At 40.0% G+C, this 24,387-nt stretch overlaps 3 protein-coding genes across 8 annotated transcripts in view; 1 reads left to right on the forward strand and 2 right to left on the reverse strand.

Annotated features, from left to right (window-relative positions):
- The window catches only part of RTF1 (RTF1 homolog, Paf1/RNA polymerase II complex component), a 30,922-nt gene extending 30,433 nt beyond the window's left edge, over positions 1–489 (reverse strand). Inside the window, 3 exon segments of the mRNA XM_075030706.1 lie at positions 273–362; positions 365–471; positions 474–489. Of these exon segments, the coding sequence (XP_074886807.1) occupies positions 273–362; positions 365–471; positions 474–489 (213 nt within the window).
- Positions 490–604: 115 nt separating this feature from the next.
- On the forward strand, positions 605–9,617 carry NDUFAF1 (NADH:ubiquinone oxidoreductase complex assembly factor 1). Of its 4 annotated transcripts, none has more exons than XM_075030710.1 (5): positions 605–898; positions 2,581–3,202; positions 5,101–5,286; positions 6,550–6,624; positions 9,163–9,617. In XM_075030710.1, exons 2-5 carry the CDS (start codon positions 2,693–2,695, stop codon positions 9,292–9,294), a joined length of 903 nt encoding a protein of 300 aa, XP_074886811.1. In that variant the 5' UTR covers positions 605–898; positions 2,581–2,692; the 3' UTR covers positions 9,295–9,617. The 4 variants fall into 4 exon arrangements, with proteins under 4 accessions (XP_074886811.1, XP_074886812.1, XP_074886813.1 ...); XM_075030711.1 differs by having other exon boundaries at positions 605–850; XM_075030712.1 differs by lacking the exon at positions 605–898 and adding an exon at positions 924–1,239.
- On the reverse strand, positions 9,302–24,354 carry NUSAP1 (nucleolar and spindle associated protein 1). Of its 3 annotated transcripts, none has more exons than XM_075030708.1 (12): positions 23,989–24,335; positions 22,647–22,712; positions 21,384–21,572; positions 20,138–20,312; positions 18,285–18,374; positions 17,448–17,560; positions 16,660–16,725; positions 16,286–16,470; positions 13,980–14,152; positions 12,898–13,008; positions 12,197–12,308; positions 9,302–11,714 (listed from the first exon to the last, which is right to left on the reverse strand). In XM_075030708.1, the coding sequence occupies exons 1-12, from the start codon at positions 24,079–24,081 to the stop codon at positions 11,627–11,629; spliced, it is 1,461 nt and encodes a 486-aa protein (XP_074886809.1). In that variant the 5' UTR covers positions 24,082–24,335; the 3' UTR covers positions 9,302–11,626. The 3 variants fall into 3 exon arrangements, with proteins under 3 accessions (XP_074886809.1, XP_074886808.1, XP_074886810.1); XM_075030707.1 differs by having other exon boundaries at positions 13,968–14,152; positions 23,989–24,331; XM_075030709.1 differs by lacking the exon at positions 21,384–21,572 and having other exon boundaries at positions 13,968–14,152; positions 23,989–24,354.
- Positions 24,355–24,387: the final 33 nt, after the last annotated feature.

Raw genomic sequence — 24,387 nt, forward strand, 5'->3', positions numbered from 1 at the left:
GGCCCGCTGCAACGAGCCCCCCCCCCGCCCCGAAACCCGCCAAGGCGGGCCGCCTGCCAGGGGCAGGCCGGGGATCCGCCGGAGGAGAGCTCGCTCTCCTCACGGGAGGGCCCTCATCGCGCTGAGGGAAAGCGACGGCGGCGCGCAACCCCCCCCCCACCGGGCCGTGGAGCGAAGGAACGAGGGGAGGGATTGGCGGCACCGAGCCCCGATCGCGGGGCCGGAGATCCCAGGCCCGAGCGGTTTTCGGACCGGGCCTCTCCCGCGCGCACCTGATCTAGGTTCTCCTCGCTACCGCTATCCTCCGTATCGGAGTCGATAAGGACTCGGCCTTTCCGCTTCTTCACCATGGCGGAGCCGGCTTATTCCCACCCCCCCCCTCCCCACCCCGGCGCCGACGGCGGCGGCGGCGGCGGCGGCGCGGCGCTTCACAGCGGCCCGGCCTGCCCCGCGCCGCCCGCCCGCCCGGACACAAAGGGCACCGCGCATGCGCACCGCGCCGGGGCGGGAAGAAGGGCGGGGCCGCCCCTGAGGGGAGAGGGGCGAGGAGGAGGCGGCAGCGGCCGCTGTGGCGGCCGCTGCCGCCTCCTCCTCGCCCCTCTCCCCTCAGGGGCGGCGGTGACCCCCATCGCCCTTTATTTTCGCTGTCCCACCGACGTGTTCCTCACAAACAGGCACCTCTCCCCCCACCCCGCTTCACGCTAAAGCTCTTTGCGAATAAACCGCTCGGCACCGTGTAGCGACCTCTCCGCAGCGGCGGAGGGAAGATTTCGCCTCCTCCTTCTCCTCCGCCGGTTGAAGGCGGGGAGCTCGGTTCGTTACCGCCGCCGGCGGAACCTTGAGAGGAGCGGTGCGTGTTTTCCCGCCGGGCCCGGAAGCGGTGGGAGGCGGCGGGAAGGTGAGGCGGTACCTCAGCGCCTCAGCGGAGCGCCTCGGTTACGGGAGCGGGGAAGGGAAGGTGTGGAGGCGGCCGCTTTTTGTGGAGAAGGTCGCTACCGCCTGTCGCCGTCGTGCCGGCCTCGCCTCTGCCCTGCGGGTTCGGTGGAAGGCAGGCGGCCGGGATCCGAGACCGGTGCCCAGGCCGCGGCGCGGTTGCCTGAGGGCTGGCGGTGAGGCGCAAGCGAGAGCGTCGCTGGAAGCCGAGGTTTTGTAACCGCCGGGCGGTGAATGGGTGCTGGCGTTAGATCGGCGTGCCGGTAAAACCTTGCGTAGGGACAAAAACCGGGCGGAAGTAAAAATGTATTAAAATTTCCCGTTTTCTTCTGCTTGGTACTCGGAGGGAGCAAGGACGAGTCAGTGCTGAGCGGGGTTGGGCTTAACTGCGCGCTGCAGCTTTTCTGTGCCTTTCCTTTCTGCTGGTTATGCTTTGCTTGGGGATGGGTTTGCCGGTGGGGCCCAGAAATGGACGGGGTCACTGTTCAGGCCCTTGCTGCTTTCCTGGTCTGTGCTTCACCTCAGTCCCAGGGGGGCATGGAAGCCCTGCATGTGTGGTTTCTTTTTTAGGAACTTGCCTCCTACCTTACTGAGTGTGTGACAGAGAAAATGTGAATTCTTTCAATGCAGTTTTAGTCCACGGTGCATAACTTAATCGGAGTATAAAAGTAATAGTAGTGAATTTTACCATGAGTGAAGGAAGATAGGTGGCATATAGAGAATATGTGTCGGGTGACTGGCTCCAATCTTAACAGAGAAGATAAACTGATTTGACATTGGTTTAGGATTTATCCTGTGGCAAAAACCAAACACACCTCCTACCAACTCCCCCCCCCCCCCCAACCTAGGCAACTTGTCTGTCTAATTTTATGAGTAAGTGAGAATAGCCTTTGTACAGAGCATTGAACATTAAGCTCTCCCTTATGAATTAAAGAATAGCAGTGTGGCATCGCTGTTCCTACCAACAGTGATGTAGACAGAAGCAAACAGAAGGTTTTCAGAATTTTTCCAAAGCTTTGTAAAAAAAACCTATTGAATTGCAGTCTCTCATGTTAAGTTCTTTGGTCTTTGCAAACCTCTCTGTTATTCTAAACAAGATACGTTGAGGAGGGCAAAGTGCTGGATGATTTATGGAGAAGTATGTAGTATGGCTGCTGTAGGACTTAATATCTGAAAAGTCTTGTCATCTGTGGCTGCCAGATGAGACTGCCATTCTGGTCCGTATGGCAGCAGGGTCTACCTGTTGTGAATTAGTGATTTTTTTGCAGGGATAATACTTTACAATTATATAGATGCCATCTTTTAGAAACCTTCTTCTTGAGGTTGTTTTTGCTGGTGTTACTCATAGTACCTAAACTTACTTACAGTGAAAGGGATGAAGAGGAATTGCTTTTTTCTATTTTCAGTTTTAAGTATTTTACTTAGTTTTTCTTATTTGCATGGGTATTTCACATCACAGGGAGGGGGAATACATAGAGTAGAAATCATTAAGTAAACTAGAACTCTGAGGAAGTGTAATATTTGATGTTATTTTTTATTTCTTTTTCTGATGGCTTAGATTTCTAGCTATTATCTGTTTTAAAAATGAAACAGTTTTACAAACATCCTATATGTAATTTTTTTAATCTCTTCTCTTTTTCATTAAAGGTGGAGATAAACTGCAGTAACTAAAGTAAGAGAGCTCTGGATACTGGTTTGCTGTTAAATTAATTTCAAACCCATTAATTGCCTTGCTGGAAGTGAATTCAAGTTTACCAATATGGCTCTGACTGTTACTTTGCTGAACAGTGCTTACTTATGTGGTAGATGCTGCAGTCACAAAGTTTTGCACCCCTTACTTGGACCTCTCCTCAGTGATTCCATGTCAAAATTATATAGCAGCTACAGGAGGCCAGGGTCACAGCCTGAGAAAAAACCGTCTTGGCAAAATACTGATTTCAGTTTTAAGAAGAGCATTAATGTCTTAAAGACTCAGCTAAGCATGCTGAAAGAGGAGACCAAAGGTTACTTGATAGGACCTGGAGGCTATCCACTCAGTCAGTACCTGCTGGAACAGACAAAGGTGTTGTGGGAGTTTCGGAGCCAAGAAGATTTAAATAAATGGGTTATTTCCTCTGATGTAGAGATTGGAGGGAAAAGTGAAGTTTACCTCAAACTGGGTAGGAATAACCAGGCTGCTCTGCTGTATGGAACCCTCAATACGGAAGTGCCTCGTGATGGGGAGACGAAATACAGTGGATATTGTAGTATGAGAGCTAAACCACCAGTGGTAAGTACAGCTTCATGTTTGCATAGCTTCTGTTACTTAATCGGAGAGCATTTTTATGTAAACCCAGTGACAAGAAGTGGACTGTTGTTTACTGCAGTTGAAACTGATCACTTTCAGGAGTACTAGCTATTCCTTCAGGGATGTAATAGCTGCTGTGGCCTTTGACTTGGAAGGAACTTTTTCTTGGATTTTGTTTTCCTGTCTTAGAAGAGGAATAATATATGTTTGATCATTTACTTATGTACAATAGGGCACCCACTCATTAAGACAGCCCTGTTTTCAGCCTCCTTGCAAACGAAGGTCTGTAATGAACCTCTATACCCCAAATTAATATGATTAAAATGGATTATGTCTCTAAATTTGAAGTTAATTGAATGTGTCATAAGGACAAATTTTCTGGGCTTTAACTTGGCCTATTCATCAGACTTGGTTTAGGGGAATGAGCTCATCTTTTTTCTCACAGGAACAGAAAATAATGCTTTGAAAAGTACTTTTTAAAAGTCTGACTCCTACTGTACATCAGAAAAAGCAAGATACAAATCTTCGATAGCTCGGAATTGACCAAAATGGAACCAGAAATGGATGTTCTTATTATTGATACTTCTTGTTTCATCCCTTATTTTTAAGCACCTTTAAAAGCAAAGGAACATTTTGACTCAGTGTATCAAATGCTTAGCTTTTTAGTCAGTTCTATTGTTTGTGACTTGGCACAAGTACACAGGTAAAATCTTTTCTGGGCCAGAAACTTGGAGAGCAGAGAATATGAGTGAGTAAAATCAATGGGCAGATGAGAGGCAGATGAGCACTGATTAATATGGTGGCACTGGGTCAGAGGAACGGAACAGCAAGTTGAATCTCAATATGAGTTAAATTCCCTGGACTGCTACTGACTTGTGCAAATGTGACTCAAACTTTCATCTCCTAATTCTGAAGTATTGGAATGCATCAGTCCATCTTTATAATGCAGTTTGAAATCAGAAGGTGAAAACGTAAATACAAAGGCTTTTCTTTATTTAAGTAAAAAGGCTCAAAACTGGCAAAGCCATAAAATAAAGTAGTCATAGGCCTTGTATTAATGTATTGAAGATCAACTCATCTTATTACCGATGAGTTGGTAGAAGGACAGTTGATAGGTAACCATAGTAGTGCTGTAAATTAAAGGGGAAACCTCTGAATTTTTGGTGCTAATTTTGACTTGGTTTAAGCAATCCTGGGCAAGAATGGCCCTGACTCCTGCTGCCTCATCGCTCCAAGTGACCTCAGTGTAACTCTATGTAGACTATTGGATCTGCCTGTGTGCAAATCACAACACCGGGACTTTTAAGATCTTGGGGAAAAAATGCAGTTGAGAATTAGACATGCTTGCAATCCATATAATTATGCACAGTTAATGACAAAAAGTGTTGGGAAACATTAAATGCTTCCAGTGCTTGCGTCGGTCTTCAGTAAGGAAGATTACCACAGGGGATAAATTATCCCACTTCTTCTATTTCTTGTAATTGCCTCTGCATAATCTAGTACTGACCACAGAATATTAAACTTAATGAACTACATAACTAGTGATCCATCACTACAGTGTTTGTGTACTTGCCTGATAGGGAATTTGGTCCTAGGAAGCAGGTCTGATTTCTGATAGTTACAAGATTGCGGTTTATAATTAAAGCATGAGTGCTCAGAGTGGTAATACTGCAATTTGTGGGCTCTGATACAGTGCTGAAGGAAATTCAGTGCAATCAGCAGCTAGTATGATGAATGAGTAACCCGGTTTTCAGTATGTCACAGTAGATATTATTTGACATAATAATGAGGACAGTGATCAAAGCAATAGTGCTCTGTTCTTCATAATGGAAGTTTCCCTCTATTAAGGAGGAATAATTCTATTTTTTAATAATTTGTAGGGATCTTTTGCTAGGAAGAAGTATTACGACTGGTCAAACTTCAACAGTTTGTATTTACGTGTCCGTGGCGATGGCAGACCTTGGATGGTAAACATTTATACAGACCCTTACTTCTCTCATCAAAAGGATGACCTCTACAGCTACTTCATGTTCACCCGAGGAGGCCCATATTGGGAGGAAATAAAGGTGAACTAATGAGTCTTTCAAACTAACGAGACTGTCTTGGGGGTCCGGGCCATAGCTCTGCGGAAGGGGAATTCTTTCAACAGTCACAGTTTGTTGCTATTGCTGTCCATTCAACAGTGTTTCTGTTATGTATCCTTATACAACAGACGTGTGCCTTTGGCTTGGGAATTCCAAAACTGTAAATCACTGGATTGTGGGAGGGCACACTGTGTCAATTGTATTAAAGATTTGATCCACTATACGTTCATGTAAACACCTGATGTTAGCTATTACTGGAGTAATAGAATAGAAACAGCGATTGAAGCTTAGCAGGTGTTGCCAGGAATATTCTCTGTGATAACCATTTTTTCTGGAATACAAATGGATGTAGGCTGGTGTAGGATTTGTACCCTGTGACAGGATTTGCTTAACCTGCTGACTCGCTGGAGCCAGTTGGAGATTTAGAGGTGTGGTTTGTCATTTATGGCCTTTGAACCTGTGACACAATAATATTTGTAAGAAGTGGGAGTTTCGACTCTTTCCTGATGAAACTTGGGGAACTTTTGTAATTTGCTGATGCCAATGTTAAGGAGGTTTGCAAATCCTTATGAATTGGCATCGAGAGCTTCACGATACCATTGTCCAATCATGCAAGAACAGCTCACTGTCTCACAGGTGAGGAGTCAGGAGGATGAATATTGGTGTGTTGTTGCTGACTTGCATGTTTTCCTTTCACCCTCACTAGCCAACCCTCCTGTTTTCTACCTCTTATCACAGCCCCTCCTCTTCGTTGCTCCCACTGCATTCGAAGTCATTTTTACATTATTCTGAACGGCTTTTATAGAGTACTGCTGTCTTGGTATGAAGTTTGCACTATGAAATACACAGCTTGGGTACAGCTGAACTGTTGATATACATGCATGCTAGACCTTTCGTTAATTTCTATTTTACGTTGACATGTTATTGGAAGGAGATGTTCTCGATGTAAACAGCCACCTTCTGTGCTGCAGCCTCTCGTTGTGTCCTAACAGGGTAACAGTCCTGCACGATGGCTACAAATGGCCACCACAGAACAGTGTGGGCCTGGAGCTGGCTGCGAGTGGTCAATGAAAGGGTTAATGTGGCCCATTTCTCTATGCCGGTTCTATGCACCCAGCCAATGCTGGTACCAGATGTAGCAGAGTGTAATTTCATTTACTAAGGCAGGCTTTTTTTTTTCTTAAGTTTTTATGTTAGGTACTGGTGACACTAAAGTCTGGTTTGGCTTTGTTTTGTTTCTTTCAGATTCCATTCTCCAAATTCTTTCTCTCCAGTCGGGGAAGAGTCCAGGATCAGCAACATCCTGTCTGGTTAGACAAGGCAAGTTTTCTATAGGCTTTATCTGTCTGAAATTTCCTTTAAGATTGTATTGTCATGATGTAATTTACAAATCCGTTAATGTTTGTGAATTTGAAATTGAAGGGCCTCTTCTTGTTATAAGGTACTTATTCTTGTGTGCTTACCTTTGCATTTAAATTATCCTACTTTGTGATAGCAGTGTCAGTTTATTTCAAAGGAGCTCCAAAAATATTTTTAAGAGGTCTATATAACCAAGAAACAACTCAAAACTCACTTGGCTTTTCAAAAAAACAAAAAAAGATTTTTTGGTTGTTTTTTTTTTTGTTGTTGAGGAATGATCAAAGTGACTAAGAAATCTAAAATGCCAGTTGGCACAGTACTGCCAAAAATAATAAAAGTATCATAAACTTTCTTCCTGGCAGAAGACTGTCAGGGATATCATGTTGTGAGATTTTGTTTGAGGATGTGGTGTGTCAGTGACCTTGATGGTGAGCAGTAAACTGATGTATTTATAGGCTCTTTTTTATTTTTTTTCAGGCTTTCTAGTCTAAGTGTTAAGTAAATGTGTTGAGTATTTTTTATTTTATTTCTGCAAGTAGGTAGACTAATTCACTGATTCATACGAGGAGACATGTTGGAAAAAATTGTTTCTGTATCTTTTCTTTTAAATTTCAGTGACCCTCCTATATGCAATTAAGGGCAGCTTAGTACCCAGTGAGTACCAAAAGGAAAACAGTGTTAGAAATATATGTGGGGAGAAAATAAAAGGCCCATTATTTTAATCAGTGTTAGTCACCTGGAATGTTGCATTCAGTTCCTAACTGCTGTAATGAAAAAAAAAATAAAATTAGGAAATATTTGAGGGCAATTCAGTGATTGGCAGCATGAAAACAATCTGTTTTAAAGCAGAAGCTGAGGCTGTAGAAAGCCAGTATGAATGATATGAAGGTGGATCAACTACAAGAAAAGATATGCTTTATAGAAGAAAGTTGTTATAAAAGGCCTATGTTTAAATACAGATGCTGAAGAATTTATCAGGATTTAGAATACAGTAATTCAAAATTGTAAATGAAAACATAAAGTTGTATATGGGGTGTTTAAAAATATTTACCAGGAGTTAAAGGGACAAACCAGTACTTGATCTAAGCATCCTCCACTAAATTTTCATTCCTTGTTATCTTATGCTTACTATTTCACAGTGGAAACAATGCATTTGCATATAATATGAAGTGTAATTTTACATATGTATTTTAAAGAAACCTAAAAAATAGGGGAAGTGGCATGAAGGCAATTGAAGAAATCTTGACAAAATGTCTTGATCCCTCATGGTGCTACTATGTGTTTTCCCAGGAACGGCCTTGTTAAGCAGGAATCAAAAAGTTAGGAAACAGCCAATGTATCTAGGGCTTGCCAAGAAATAGATTCTTCAGAGCAGAGAGTTTAGGTGACTCCCATAGTCACCTGTAACAGTATGAACCAGGAAGATGGAGCTTTAAAAACTCTCCAGGCTCCACAAGCCAAGGGGCTGATTGTAGAGCTGGCTTCTGGGGAAGAGATGGCATTTAAAACATTAGAATGATCTGAGAGGAGCGTTGGTGCATTTAATTTCTTTAGCTTTGTTCTATTATTTATTTAGTGTACATTTGCAATATATTTTTAGCCTCAGCCTACAATTATTCAACTTTATTTGACGCATCCTAGGCATTATTTTCCTGCATGTACAGCAGTCCTTAAAATCATGGGTGCAGCTCAGACCTGCGCTTGCAGCAGCTGGAGTTTAATAGGTGGCCTGCCACTGGTGACCCAGCTTGTTCTGAGAACTGCTGACACTGGAGTCTCCAAGAGGTGATTAGTGACACGTAAGAGCTGAGAGTGCTTTTGGGCAAGCCACAGGCTAATAGGAAACATGCCTGAGCCCCAAAAATTTTCATGGAATTTATTACAGTTAGAATAAATTTATTTATTTTTAAATTGGAATAGTGGTGGGGTGAACATTAGGGGAAAGGAATAAGGAGTGTTCTTGTATTTAAGAACACTATTCTAATTGGGAAGCAGTGGCTAGGACCCTTGCCTTAATGTAAAACTCAGTAACAAAGTTTCGTGCATTTTAAAATGTCTGGTTTGGTGCACTTCCACACTATACCAGGTGTATGACTTGATCTAGAATGAAAGTTCTCCTCTGTCCTTAATTACATTCTGTTTGTGTTTCCTGCTCACAAAAGAATTGTAAGAGACTATGAAAATGTGTTTGTACACCCAGTTGTGATGGAACTGGCCATACTCAAACCTTGAAGGATACAAATTGCAGTGTTGCTTTAGGCTCAGGGCATTTTTAATAAAGGGTTCAACACAGTGGTAGAAAGGCAAATGTGAAGGAGTTTCCCACTGGGGTCTGTATTGAAATGTTCGAGCCTTAAGAAATGCTGCTGTATTTTGAACAAATACCAGTTTAAAGTAGATAGCCATGAATTGTTTGTAAAATATGGAACTGGTAGATACAATGGTGGTTGATTATAACATTATATAAATACCGTTCTAATGTATGTATCTTTTAATTAGATTAGTACCCTTGGATTCACAATTGGAGATAAAGTAGATGGTCCATTCCAGCTGGAGATTGATTTTATTGGCCTGCTGAATGATAGAGCTCATACAGAAGAATTTGCCTATGAAACATATGAAAAGGTCTAAATTGGGGTGGTGTCTTTTGGGACAGTCTTCAGATGCTTGGTTCACTTTTACAACACTTCTTAATGTGTAGCTTAAAGCAACTTGAAGATTCCACGTAAACATTAAAGAGATAAGTGCATGAAGCGTTGGCTGTAGTAATCTGACTAGTGTGACACCGCTGGCATCTTCGAGCTGCCAGATAGAGAATCCTGGAGAGACTGTACATACATGGACTGGAACACAGCCTGAGGAGAGTTGGGATGCGCTCTTACAAAGTAGTAACTGGTGACTGGCTTAGTTTTGGCTTCTGTCCTGACCTTTACAGAAATAAAAGTATTTCACGAGCTTGTTGTAGTTCTTTTTTGTACAACAATTTAATTTTCTACATTATATGGTTTGCAGGCAGTTGTAAAACACTAGCATCTGCTAGTTTTAAACTGGAAAAAGCATAATGAGAATTAATACCCTGAGGAATGGTGCTTAAGTGTGACTCAGCTGCTGAAATTTACACAGAGCAGCACCAGAAGTGGAAAAGGCAGAAGTATTTCAACCTTTAGCTTTGGCTCCTCTGAATAACTAAAAAAAGAAAAAGCTGCTGCTGCCAAGATTGAAACAGTAGCTATGCAGCGGGCTTCAGTTTTAGTTTAGAGCTGTTGATGATAGTCCTACAGCTTTATAGAGCAAAGGGTGTTGAACAGAAGTAGTAATGCTCCAAGGGTGGGTTGGGGGGAAACCCCCGTTGCTGTCTGCTGCCTGAGGAGGCACAGCTCAGCTTAATCAGCACCATTACAGGGCAGATCAGATCACACTTCTGCTGTGTGCAATTAGCTTAACTCAGCTGTACTGGAAGAAGTCACAGCCTCAGCTGGTGGCATAGAAGCTCAATACCTCCCTTTTTCTGAGAAGTCTGTTTTTTGGTAATTTAAGAAACACTTTAAAGAACAAGTGCTGAATGGTTTCATTTCAGCTGTCACAAACTTAGTCTAATCAAAGCACTGACCTCCACTGCAGTGACCTTGTTTAAGTGTGCTTTGCAAATAATAAATGTTCCTGTATTTTATATGGAAGAGGCCACAATAAAGCAAGCTGAAGCAGTGCCTTGTACTATCATTTTCCTCTTGCACGGAATTAAATAGCTTAAGAGCAAAAGAGGGTGGTTATCGTTTCTAAAGATACCAGAACAAACGTGCTTTCATAAAGCTGTAGGCAGGCTAGTCAGCAAGGAAAGCTAGTCACAAAAAAAGACACAGAGTAGTAAATACAAGTGTGAGCAAAACTAGCGCTATGCTAAGGATGTAGTTATACATAGTACACTAGATGAGATAACCAGTGATAAACAGGGTATATACAAAATATTTATTATTTCCCCCATTAAGTTTATAAAAAAGAATTGCTTGTTCTTGACACTTGATATAAACGCATATATTTGATAGAACACTAAATTCACTGGAACAATTATCTGCTCAAAATTCTAGCTGAGATTACAACTGCTAAATTACCTTTCCAGCTCCATCCATAATAAATCCAGAAAGATTTTCTGCGTATTTTTTAAAGTAACAATAACAACAGCTTTTAAATCTAAGGTATTGAATGTGCCTCAACATTACTGTAACCTCTTTTAAGCATCATAGATATGAAAAGCATAAGAATTTTGTTAACATCTGCTATTTACCATAGAAAGGAACAAAACAACCCTAACTGTTCAAAGCATCCAGCTGGCAATTTGTAAAGCCGCTTTTCAGTTGTGACTTTTTAAAAATACGGTATCTTACAATTATATTTTGCTGTATGCTTTTAGTTTTCCAGAGAGCTTGTGTATTTTTTCTTCTCTTGGAACTTCCCTGCTACTTCATAGGCATGCAATTAGAAATGCTGAATACGTGCTGCAACTGTTGTTACAGAATAAGGACTGATCTGGAGAACAGGGCAAGCAGACATCTCCAACTCCTGCAATTTACCAGTGGAACATTTTGAAGCTTGCTATCTGGAGTGTCCATCCTAGTGGGTAACAAATGAATTCTGGTGGAGAAGTCTGTCCTAAGTTGCAAGGAGGCTTCTTGAGCATTGTTTTTCCACTTACATTTTCTCCTTTAACATCGTTTAGTTAAATGAGTTAGTTAAATGAAAACACTAATAAGCAACTAGAGATAGTTCTAAGCTCCTAAAAGTTCAGAACTCATCTCGTCGGGGAAGTTGATCACTAAAACATTACACTCGGATGCATCGTAAAGTCTCATTCAATGCTCTCTGGATTCCACTAGCTAATAGCAACCTGAACCATACACAGACAGCACAAATATTTACAAGACAGGAACAATATTTACAGTGATTTCTTAGATATTTCTTATTCCTCCTAATCCACAGATAGTCCTCTACGGTTTCCAAGAGCCTGAGCCTTTTTCTTTTTTCTCTCTTGCTCATGTTTCTCACGCCTTTCTTCCCTGAAGGGGAAAAAGAAGAGACACAGACCATATCAAGTTATATTAAAGGTAGATATACAAGCAACCAAAGGAATCAGAAGCTGACCAAGGCTTAACATCTGTTTAACTGGTGTGCTGCATTTGCCATGGGCAGAGAAAACAGTACCATTTTGGACTGAATCCAAACATTCAGGCAAATACTTCCGCTTAGACATACAGGTCTAACATTCAAGGTAGTAACATGTCAATATTCACAGCTTCTTCCAAGGTGAGGGTAAGTCTCCAAACACTAGAACTGATAGCTTTCACAGAATAAAAGTCTATCGGATTCAGAGCTGCCCTCTTTGTTGGCCTTCCTGATACTAGACAGACTACTGGAGGCAAAAATTGCTTTTATATTCAAGTATTCTTTCCTGAACTGCCTATTAAAATCCTAAAAAGACAAATGAGTCATCATATTATTTTAAATAACACTATTCATAAAAAGCTAGTGGTGTACTAACCTTGTCTGGAGGTGCGGCTGTTTGTAACCTTTCTTACATGCAGAGATGTTGCTACCGGCAGACTTATTTGGGACAGTATTTTCTTTACATTCTCCCCAAGGCTTTAGTCGTCCTACAATTTAGGGGCAAAAAGAGAGACTATTGAATTACTAGTTTAGTAATTGTGTGCTTAACTTCTTTTCACGAATTTTATACTAGCTAGCCCGTGTTTTGCTGGTTGACTTTAAGGTAAAATGCCTCTTCAGCTGTATTACCAGTTTCACCAGCCCATTCCCCAAAAGTAGTTTTTCTATAAGTAGTAACAGGTGACTGTACTCATAAGTAACACCAGCCACACAAAGTTCAGCTTCTCACACAACAGTGCACTTTTTATTTTCTTTAAAAACAACCCTCACTGTGTAAGGAATATCTCATATTTCCTGTACAGACGTCTATTCAGTGGAATACAGGGATGTTTATTATTATATTATGGGCTTTTGGTCATAAAGATTTATTCTTCAGTAGGGAGGCTCTTAAAGCATATATCATACAGAAATTTAACAATCAGTCACTCCACAGACTGTGGGAATCCAGAGAGAAAGGGAAAGGGACAGGAAAAGAGGCTGAAAACTTCACTATCATGGTTTGTATCAATGCCTTACTTCATGAGCAGTTGAGTGCAAAGGGGCATGACCAACACCGACTGCACAGGATCACAGTACCTTTGTGTGGCTGATACCGAAGGGGCCTTGAGAGACTTGCTTTGAGGTCAAACGTCTTCTTTGTGCTTGTGGGTTCTGCAGCATGAGCTGCAAACTTGAAGGGGGTGATAACTACAAAAGGCATCAAGATATCATACTTAATTATAGCAGCAAAAACATCACTGCACAAAGCAAGTTGGGAAGTGCCCGCGAAGACCACCTTACAACTATCGAGACCAAAGAGCCATTAAATGCTACCGTCTGCTACCTCTACAGACAGAATTGCACAAACACAGCTCACTTGAAATAGGGAGCTTTCAGGTCTGGAGAGAGCAAGAGTTGTAGAGTATCAGCCCTTTTGCTCTGATTATGCTATGCAATAGCATATATAACTCCATGTATTTTTCTAGTCCTTCAGAGCACATCGTGTTTCCTAGTCTCTATGCTTAGTTGGAACCAAGTGAATTTTCACATGAAAAAAAGAAACATTCTTCCAGAACACACCAGCTTCAGATCAGTAGTGGAACTTTTCTTTCCCCCTAAAAACCATCAATATTGTCATACAACAAGACAGGCAACTCTGGGTTCTTGACCTGTGATAACATAGAGCTGTGCTGGTGTAAAGATCATGAGTAATCAGAAGACTTCTGCTGCTTCTCACAGAGTTTTAGTTCCCAAGTTAATCAGGGTTACTGAGGCTGATAACAGGTTGTCCTAGAAGCCTGGTGCATGCCAATTCGGCAAGGAGAATGAGATCTCTGAGAGGACATCAGAACTCCTCTCACTGCAGACAGGATCTCCCTGTACCTGTTATATGAATCTTTTGCTACATACTCCCTAAAGGTCTAGAAGATTTTCTATCCTCTTTTCTGTAGGTAGCTAGGTACCATATATTTAAGTCTTAGCACCTAACCATTTTAGTTATAACACTGGAAGCCAAAGGAAACAAAGAAACTACTGCAGTTTCTAAAGAATCAGTCATTAATTAGAGAATGAAATTAAAACCTGGGTCTATATGACATTAGGTTATAAAAAAATTATATAACGATTCAATAAAATAAGTCTTGATGTGAAAAAAGCCACATATTTACCATCCACTTTACCCTTTGATGCAGTCAGATCATTATGTCTTGCATTTCCCTTGCTGTTATTATGACTCATTAGGTTGCAGCTCTTTTGGTTCTCAGGTGTGCAGATCTCCAAGTATGGAGACATTCTAGATGGAGTCTTGGTAAGAGAGCGTTTATGCTCATTATCTTTTGTGGCTTCCGAGAACCTGAAAATTATTAGAAATATGAAGGCAGAGTTAGTCATTTACAAGGAATGTAATGCAGCAGAATACAGAAGGTTCTGTGTTCTACTTTTCTTACAGGTACAAAGTTTTACTGTGTATAAGATGTTCACAGCTTATGTATAAACTGCACTAAAAATACCTTTGCTGGCAATTTTCAAGTTATGAGCCATCATCAATAGCAGCAAGCAATACTAGGAATTACAAAGGACTGACTTTCTTATTATTCTGGAGAACAAAATATATTTGGATGCAACAAGCCAGTTGATTTCTTCACCAACTGATATAATTTACTTTAGATTTGGATTCTGTAGTAAAACATTGTATATAAATATTGTTAATTTTAAAATTGAAATTAAGAAAAACTGAAAGAAAATTAACTAACAGAACTCTAGAACACAAAGATCTACAAGAGGAAGAAGCTGGAAATTTTAGTCAAAACACACAAGTTACCTACATATTCAAGACACACGTGCTGTACATATATGTGTATATACACACATTTTTAATGTGTGTATACATGTATATATGTATAATGAAAGAAAATTCTAAATCTTGCACAAAGTAATACCCTTATCAAAAAGGTAGAGAATAAGCTGAAAGCCTGCAAGATACGGAAAGACAGTGAGTAAGTGTTGAAGAAAGCAGTATTTTGAAGGCTAGCAAGTTTATGGATGAAGTGCAGCTTGCAAGATCCACCTCAGCACATCTTTGGACAAATGGAATGGAAGCAAATTCTAGAAGTGTTGTTCTGTTTTATGTATTGCTAAGAATGAAGTAGGGCTGCAGTGAAGACAGTAAAGATTATCCAACAGGACACCAGAGGCAGAATGAATATTGTTTTCATTCGTTGTTATCTATTGAGATCAAAGATAGCATATTTAATGTAGAAACAAAGCCAGTAAGATTATGAGCTTGATTTTACAAGGAACCTGTATTCCTGACCTTTGAATAGCAGAAGAACTGCATTAAAAAGTCCCATAATTATTTATTAGGAGATGTCAATATTAGAAGTCGCACTATCTGACTTAACAATCCCACACACACTTTATTCAGGGACAAAAAAGTCTCAGCAGCTATAATCTTGGCATGCAAAAGTTGAGAAGTGAAGTTATCAAAGAAATGGGAAGTAACACAACCAAGACCTGAGATTAACTGGGTATTGTTAGCAAGGGGAGAAGGGTAAGGGTAAATTATACAATGTCTAAATCTGAACTTCAGTCACTGTGGAAAGTTTAGTAAACTGAATAAAGTTGGAATTAGCACAATAGTTAGAAAACCAACAAAGAAACAGTAGAGACAAGGACTTTTACTGAAAAGAAAACCAGGTGAAAGGGCATTTATCAGTGGAGTACCATACAGACTGTCCTTCCGATTCCCTCTTTAAAATGGTTTTTGTTCAAGACTTTAGAAAAATTAGTAATAAGCTGGTAAAATTTACCAATAACAAAAGTTCATGAAATATTAACGTAATAGAGAATTAGATTACTGTGTAGGAATAATGAAGTGTGCATGATGTTTTAAAACGAAATGAGATGAAATTTAATAGCATTGAGTATGAGCTCATTCATATAGCAACTCCTCATGACTTTCTAGTGGTCAGCTTGGTTCCCATCTGCAAGAAACAATCTGCTTATAGTAATCAATCACAAGATGAGCCCCTGCTGTGACATTGGCAGGGAGTGGGGGTGGGAAAAAGAGTACCCCAAAAAACCACAAATGATGAGTCCATTTTGAGACTCGCCTGGAATACTGCAGAGTTCTGGTTAAGTAATCTCAAGATAAATTATTTCAGGTATAACAGAGACTATTAGGTTGCCTGACAAAATGGAAAACCTAACAGTAAGAGAAGAAAAATAATGTGGCTTGGTTGGTTTAGCGACATGAAAGCTGAAAGAGATGCAAGATTCCTTCACCATCAGACATCAAAATGAAGAATCAAGACAGTTACAGCACAGTAAGGCTTAAACCAACCATAAAGCTAGGCTGAAAGTTAATAATCAGAATTAGTCTCATGTAGTTCATGCTTGGAATATAAATAGTCAACTCAGTAAGTGTTGATTATTTCACATGTATCACACCCAATTGGTCACTGGTAGTTTCAGTTTGTCTTTTTACCTGACATTCATTTTGGTTGTTGAAAGGACAGGATTAAATGAAGATTTCCTAGATAAAATACTCCGATTGGCAGCGTTCAGACAACTGCGTGGTGAGCGCCGGAGGTTATTAGGAGTGCAGGTGGTGGAGAATCTGCCTCTTTCTGAATTTGGGCTGAATAAAAATGTTTTGCCACTGGTTTGTTTCTAGGGAAGAGCAAATCATGAATTAGCACACTCTGCTAAAAAAAAATTATCAGAAAAGCAGCTAAGAGGAATGGAAAAAACAGTGAATCAGAAGCATACAGTCTCTTTAGTTTTTCCCCTTTTTTCTTTAAAAGCATGTTTTAAATATAAGTCATTCTATTATTATTAAACTGATCTGAAAACACATACCTTAGAATTGTTATGTGGAGTGCCTTTTTCTGGTGCTCTTAAAGGATTCGATTTTTTGGCTAGCACCTGCCAAAAGTAGTTTGTCTTAAGTATACATTGATACAATGTATGCCATAGAAAAGAAAAGTGGAGTGGTCAGGAGTTTCAGTGTTACTGCCTTGGTATGGCCATTGACATATTCATTCATATATTCATTGATACATTACTGTCACTGTTCTAGGGTCTGCCACTCTGAAAGAGGCCCTATTAGCAGCTTTTACCCAAGCAAGTGTGAAATAAAAGAACTGAGAATGGGGGCCACTGAGAACAATATATGTTGCATATATTTTAAAGGAGAGTCATATCCAGTCATTGAACAATGGTTCTCTAAGGCATGAAAAAGGAACTTGATATTTAAATCCCAGTCTTTGAAAAATAACCCATCCCCTTGGTTAAGTTCTGCGGCAATTCAAACAGTTTTAAACAAAAGCTCCAGGAGATCCTTCACAGAAGTAATTGTGAGGTAATTATTTTTACTCAAAACTGACAAGTTATTTGTTGGTTCCTATAACTATAACCATGTACTGTTAATATATAAAAACTTATATAACTACACAAGTGGTATACGAATACTATATATAACTAATTATACAGGACTGCAGTTAAATTTCAGTGATCATAACATTCCACTGCATGTACACATCACCAGCTACTTACTGCTCTAAAGAGACCCTACAGGACTTTTACAGAGAGGCTCTAGAAATAAATGAATTCGGGAACAACGGATATCGTCCTATGTTACCCTTTACCTTGACTTCTTTGAGAGAACTGCTGCAGTTTTCAATAATTTTTTTTTTCCTCTCAAGGTAGTCAGCAATAGATTCCATTTTCTTGAAGTGAGCCTCATGCAACTTTTTGAAGTCTAAGAAGTTCCAAAAAATAAGAAGAGTCACATCTCTGATAAGCTCCTAAAGAAGTTTACTACTTAATAGGAGAATCTTGCAACACCTATCATTATGGCCTCAAAGAAAATTTAACATGTCCCTCTAATTAAAGACTGTATACACAGGTAACCAAACAGTATGAAATAGAATCTACCTCACCAGCTACACAGCCAGTTACCTGATGCATGCTCTGGAGAATTATATAATCATCAAATGGTTTGAGTTGGAAGGGACCTTTAAAGATCACCTAGTCCAACCCCTAAATTCTGCAGTTCAAGAAAAAAAGAAATACTTCCAAATTTTAAATGAATGTATTTTATGAAGTGATGAAAATGAGTTAATACATAGTTATATGACACAACAGCAGTATTTATAAAGTGAAAACTAAACAAGCAGGAGTAATAGCATGTCTTCCTACCCTTTGTTGTTTTGAAAATCATGAATGCAAGTATTATAACCAAAAGATGAAGTGTTCAAAGAACCAGTTTTATAACACACATGCAAGTCATTTACTAGTATGAATTTACAAGTTGGAAGATACACCTTAAAATGTAACTTCTGGGAACTTTTTTTGGTTGCTTGCATTTCAAAGAGGGGATGTTCTCTTCTTCAAGTAGAAACAGAAATTTGAGTTGTAAAAAACTCTAAGTCTCCCTTCACACAGACAACACGTCTATTTCTAAATATGGTAAGTTATCTTACTTGGTGTAGTAGCCTTCATTCCTGTTTTCCCAGACCTAGATGCACAGCCTACATATAAAGGGATCTTCCCTTCTGCATGACAAGCACCACCTGGTACAGTAAGATTAGGCAAAATCATTAGAACTTCTGGAAAATATTTTAATGCCATCACAATCTTTTTAAAAATATTTGTTCCAAAAACACACCTTATCTCCTCAAAGTGGGTTTAGGTTTTGAGAAATAGGACATATCTATTCCAGCTGATGTTTTTAAGTCTCTCAAAAGCCTTTTAAATGGTATGTCAGTAACAGCATGTCTCGACAAACTACAAGCCCAGCACGAATCTTACAGTCACACTAGGTTATTATCTTTTGATAGTAAAGTATTTCACAGGGGAACTTAACAAAAAACTATGCTTGCGGTAAGCAAAACAATTTTAAATTCATAGGTCTTGATCTGTTTAATAAGCTAGTATTTTTTAAATGTTGATAACAAAGAAGAAATACCTTTTGGCCAGCTTTTCTGCCACTGCCTTATATACATATACAGAGTTTAAGGTTTTTTTATCATCTCTGCTCTCAGGTATAGTATTAAGCTCATGTTCACATTTTCATGTTTAAATTTTATTACGAAAAAAATCAGGTAAAGACTTCACATCAAGTTCAATATTTGCATATCGAAAGCAAACATTTGCTTTTCTATTAATTCACATCTGCTTTAAAGTAAACTTGGATGACCTCAATATATTGAAAGAAATCCTCGCTGGAAGCAAATAATGGAGGGTTGTTGAAAATAATTTTTGAAAAATCAACTTTTCACCAATAAATGCAGAGATAGTATTTTTTTTGTCACACAGTTCTCACTATCTGCAATTACTGAAAAAAAGAAAAACAAACCAAAAACCAGAAAGCAGTACAGGTACGTATAATTACAGTTATAGGAAGAGACGAGTACTGTGCCAACTGTCAGGATGAATACCGCCTCAACTAAAGCATCCTCTACATATTCTATTGCTTCTGTTTTTAAAAGAAACTTCATTGAAGATCCTCATTTTCTACATTAGTTTCAAAATCATAGATGGCCTCCAACAAGAATGTCCTTGTAAATTCTATTGAACAGCAAGAACATGCATAATACAGCGCAAGGACTACATACACTTAAGTCTAATAGGAGCAAATAATGGTAGGTATCTTATTTGACAGACCCACAATATCAATAAATTATCAGATTGGGCAAACTCATTTGTTCATGTCAGCTGCATGCACAAAGGAGCAGGGGAGAAATTCATATTTTCAGTGGCATCGTGTTTGAAGGTCTAAAAAAGCCACCAGATAGAAAAATGATCCACTGTAATACATTCAGATATTGCTAGGCAGTTTAAACAAATTATAAAGGATTCTGTGTGTATGTCCTTTTCTACTAATTTTACTCCTGGGAAGAAAATGACACCACCTATTCATCTGCAGGAAAAGAAAAATGAAGCACAAGGAAGTGAGCTCTTCCTTTCTTGCCACTTTTTAAAGGAGCCAAGTAGCATCTCAGGGGTATTCCAAAAGGCACTAATCCTAAACGAGGTGCAAGACTCAAATACACTGAGACCTTCGAGAACTCCTTTACTAAAAACATCAGGTCCAGAGTTATGAAGTCAAAGCCAGCAGAATTCCTACATTGCAGAATTCATGGATTTGTGTTACAATATATTAAACAAACAAGTACACAAACTCAAATGAGATGGATTGTTTCTGGCATCTCCAAATAAGGTACTGATCACCAGACATGCCACAAAAATCTTTGCAGACACAATAAAATAACCAGAAGGCACGTTTTAAGTAGTACAAATTATTAAACTTACTTTTTTGGAATTTTCTACTTACATTCACCTCCACTACTTTTAGTAGAAGTCTTCTCTAGTTGTTCTTTCTGACCAGTACCTGTCCCCGGATTCTCAATAGCTGTCTTTTTAGTTACTTTTTCCTTATTTTGGAATACCTTCTGTCCCTTTTCATGCTCACCCTGAGGCACTTCATTTTCTTTCATGTCAGAATGGTCCTGCAGTTTAAATATAGTTCATTTAAACAGTTTGTTCCAACTGGATATAAAGAAAGGCTGTTGTTCTAAGAACAGTCAGTCAGTGGAACAGGTTACCCAGGGAGGTTGTGTAGCCTCCATCCTTAGAGGTTTTCAATACCAGATTAGATAAAACCTTTAAGCATTGTGGTCTAACCTCATAGTTGACTGTGCTTTGATTAGGAGATTGAGCAAGAGACTTTCTGAAGTCCAACCTGAATTAACCTGTGAAATACTTATCCTGTTATTTCACAAACAGATCTGGATTAGAAAGCTTTTACCTGCACAGCTCTAGTATAAAATTGCCTTTATTGACAAAAGTTAATTATTTGCAAGTAAAAATAAATTCACTGTCTATGTTACTTTTTACTATTGTAGCTTTGGTTACTCTACAGTTCTCTATCTAACACTCCTCATTTTCTCATTTCCCTCCTCTAAATCAGTAAAAGTCTTTCACACAGTTCTTAGTTCACCCACTACTTGTATGCAATTCTAGAGAAAAATAGTTCTACCCCTATCTCACCTTGAAACTTCCCCTCCCTCAGTCATAAAACCCATCAATAAAGAACCCACTGAGAGGAGTGGGAATAAAAAAATTGTGAGGTTTAGGCAATCATCCAATTTCTGTTTTATTTTTCTATATAAAGAAAGTAAAACCAGCCTTATTTTAGATAAGTTCTGAAACTAGTCTAATATTCAGAATACTATGATGAACTAGTGAAAGCAGTCTTACATTCAGATAGTGTTTGGAATTGTGTATTTCTTAGAGGAATTTAATTTATTTCCTTGAAGTAATGACTAACAAGTAATCTCTGTTCATTATGGAGTAGCACATAGTCAAGATAGAGAAAATCAGTGCTATTAAGTACAGAAGACCAGTACCACAATGTTTGCATATGAAATTCTTATACACACACATGGAGATATATATAAAAAAATATAAATGTATACCACCTGCTAAATGGTGGTAGAAAAAAAAAAAATCAAGTGTGTTTAAGTTATGCTTGGGGAAGGAGGGGTGGCCAGCACACAAAACCAAGCAATGTAAATCACCTCTTTCTCATCAGAAAGCCCTGTATTTTCTCTGCTGGTATTAATTTCGTCATTGGAGTTCCTCTTTTTTCTTGTTATTTTCTTTTTACCATGTCTTTTTGTAATAAAACACACTGAATCAGGCATGATTTTCTCCTGATTGCTCAGTTCATCCGATTCGATGGAAGCAGATGCACTTTTTTCAGAGTCCTGCAGCAGAAAAATACAATAATGTGTAACATATCTGACATAAACATAAATTAGATACTACAAGAGACAGTTTCAATTTTATTATTGAAAAAAGTATTTCACACGAAGGAAAAACAGAAGCATGCCATTTAGTAGCATAGTAATGCAGAAACTGGCAATATCTAGATTTCCCTAAACCTCATTGTTTGAAGACTTTAAAAAGAAGTCCTACAGTTGTTTTACTATGTAGCATTTTAATAAGATTATAAAAACCTAATACTTTATATTTGAAATCTGACTTGCATGATGCTGTGACCCTCCCAGATTTGTACATTTCTGTGGAATACTCTTCATTAAAAAAATCAGAGCCTCATTCATGCTTGTTAAAATTAAAAATAAGCTGAAAAGGATTAGACCAGTTCCTCAAACCTTTAAAGATGATTTTAAAGGAAGCACTTAAAAGGAGACATATTTTAGAAAAAGCAGATACCAATTCACTTTCTATCAAAAATGTAAAAAGCATCACCATACCCAACAGTTCAGCTTACAGAAGAGAAAACTTTTTTTAAAAGTTAAGAAAACAACACATTAAGAGATGAATAAAGGAAACATCACAATTGTGACACTTTCATTATAGTGTCAGTATAAGTAAGTTTTAGTAGATGTAAAAAGCTTTCTGATGAGCATCTAGTCCCTTCCATCTAGGCATGGAAAATGAATAAAATATTTTTATATTTGGTACTGAGTAGCTTCTGGAGCTAAACAGGCAAGAATTAAGATTTGGTCAATGGAAATTAATTGTTAGTGTTCACAGAGAATAATTTTGTACTGATGTTGAAAAATACATTGTTAATTTTGGCAGCTGAAAGGAAATCAGCTTTGGGTCATATAAGAGGCCACTTCAAAGCTAATATTAGCACTTCTGTTTCTATCAGTACATGAGTGCATTAAACTAAAGGCTCTCTTAAGGAAAAAGTATTTTTATTACAGTTCACATCACGGTAAAAAAACAACCTTCAGTACATGCCCTGCTCTACTGGTTACAAAGTTAGGTCTATCTCTCTTAAAAAGAATAGCTGATTTATCATCTATTACCATATTTTCATTTTCTTGTTTTGTTCCATGAAAGTGTTGCTTCAGTGCTTTCAACAATTTGTCTGCCTGGAGAGAAATCAAAACAACATATGAACCAAATATTGCATTAAGTCATCAAACAAAAAACTGCATAAACACAGCTAGTGTCCTATAAACTGATCCAACAAACAAGCAGAATGTTTCCTGAATCCGATAGAACAAGGCACGCCTAGAGCTTCATGCAAGTCAGTTAAATTAGAGAAAGTGCTTAAGGCTGCAGATAAATACGTAGCATAGTCCCCACAGAGGCACAAATTTCCCCGACTAGTTTTCTTCCGGTCTGTCTGTTTTCAAGGATGAATGAGACTGTTTCTAACAGCACTGCATAGCTGAATGTGAATTAAAATTGTATCCAATTTCTGCAATAACTTCTGTCTTGGCCATACTACATACAAAGCATTCTTCTCATCCCTGGCATATATTCAACAGTAATAGCAATAAAATAACAGCAACAAAATTACATCATTGATACTTTAGGCTATGAAAGACTCTTAAATACCTAATTGGAAAGGTCAGCATAAAATCAAACCTGAACTAGAAGTTTAAGAACAGAATAACCTAGGACTAAAACCCCAAGCAGAAGTCTTATTGGCCCTGTCAGGACAGCGAGTTCCTTTGTCCACTTAAGTTGTGGATCTTCTTTCTTTTAAGGCTTTAAGGTTTCTCCCACTGCTAGTGCAGCAGCCTGACTGCCGCCGAGTGATTCAGTGGCAGTGCCTACCAGGAGAGATCAGGCCACTGTCACAAATCTGTAGCTCAAGGCAAAAGAGATGGGTGCATGCTTAAATTTCTCGTTCTTAACCACGAACGGCTGGTAAACAAACACAGGCACTCCCTTCCCTTAAGACACCCTATTGTTACTATTCTTCCCACTCAGACTCGTAAAAAACCCCACCCACCCACCCAACAAAACACCAAAAAACTCCAAACGAACCCAAACCCCAAACCACAGCTACCCACAACAACAGCGCGGTAACCCGTCGCGGACACAGCGGCGCTGAGCACCCCGGGGGGGGGGCAGCGTGAGGCAGCCCCGCGCCCTCCCCTTCTCGGTGCCTCCGGTAAAACGGAGCCCCGCGTCATCAACTCGTTTCTTTGAGCGTATTCCCGTCACGAAGGTGTTACGGGACGGACGCGTTCCCCACGCGACACCCGCTCCCCCTCAGCTCCCGGCCGGGCAGAGGGGGGAACGCCAGAGCCGAGGCCGCTCTTCAAAGAGCGGGCGGGGAAACCCGGAGCTTCCCTCATCCGAGGTCCCCGCGGCGCCGCTCCCTCCCAGCCGCGGCAGCTGCCCCCGCCTCACCCGGAGGTTGGCCTTCAGGCCGGCGGTCTTCGCGATCCGCTGGAGCTCGACGTATTTCAGCGATTCCAGCTGCTGGAGGGAAGAGAGCGCCATGGCGCCGACGCCTCACCGCCACCAACCGCCGCACTTCGAATCTCGCGCTCAACCGACGCGGCGCGGGCGCGCCCCCGCCGTTCGAACGCGCTCGCCGCGCCAGGCCATTGGCTGGACGAGGCAAAGGGGTGGAGCCTGCAGCGGGCACGGGAACCACCAGTGGCGGCGCGGCCACCGAGGCGTGCTTTTTTTTTTTTTTTTTTTTTTTTCCAAACGCGATAGGCGGCCCCCGGCGCGGGGGAAAGCCCTGCCCCGCCCCTCTCCTCATTGATTGGGCGACGGAAAGACTCGGTGCGGCCCACTTCC

The sequence above is a fragment of the Buteo buteo genome, chromosome 6 (genome assembly GCF_964188355.1).
Source record: "Buteo buteo chromosome 6, bButBut1.hap1.1, whole genome shotgun sequence".
In the NCBI taxonomy this organism is placed as follows: domain Eukaryota; kingdom Metazoa; phylum Chordata; class Aves; order Accipitriformes; family Accipitridae; genus Buteo; species Buteo buteo.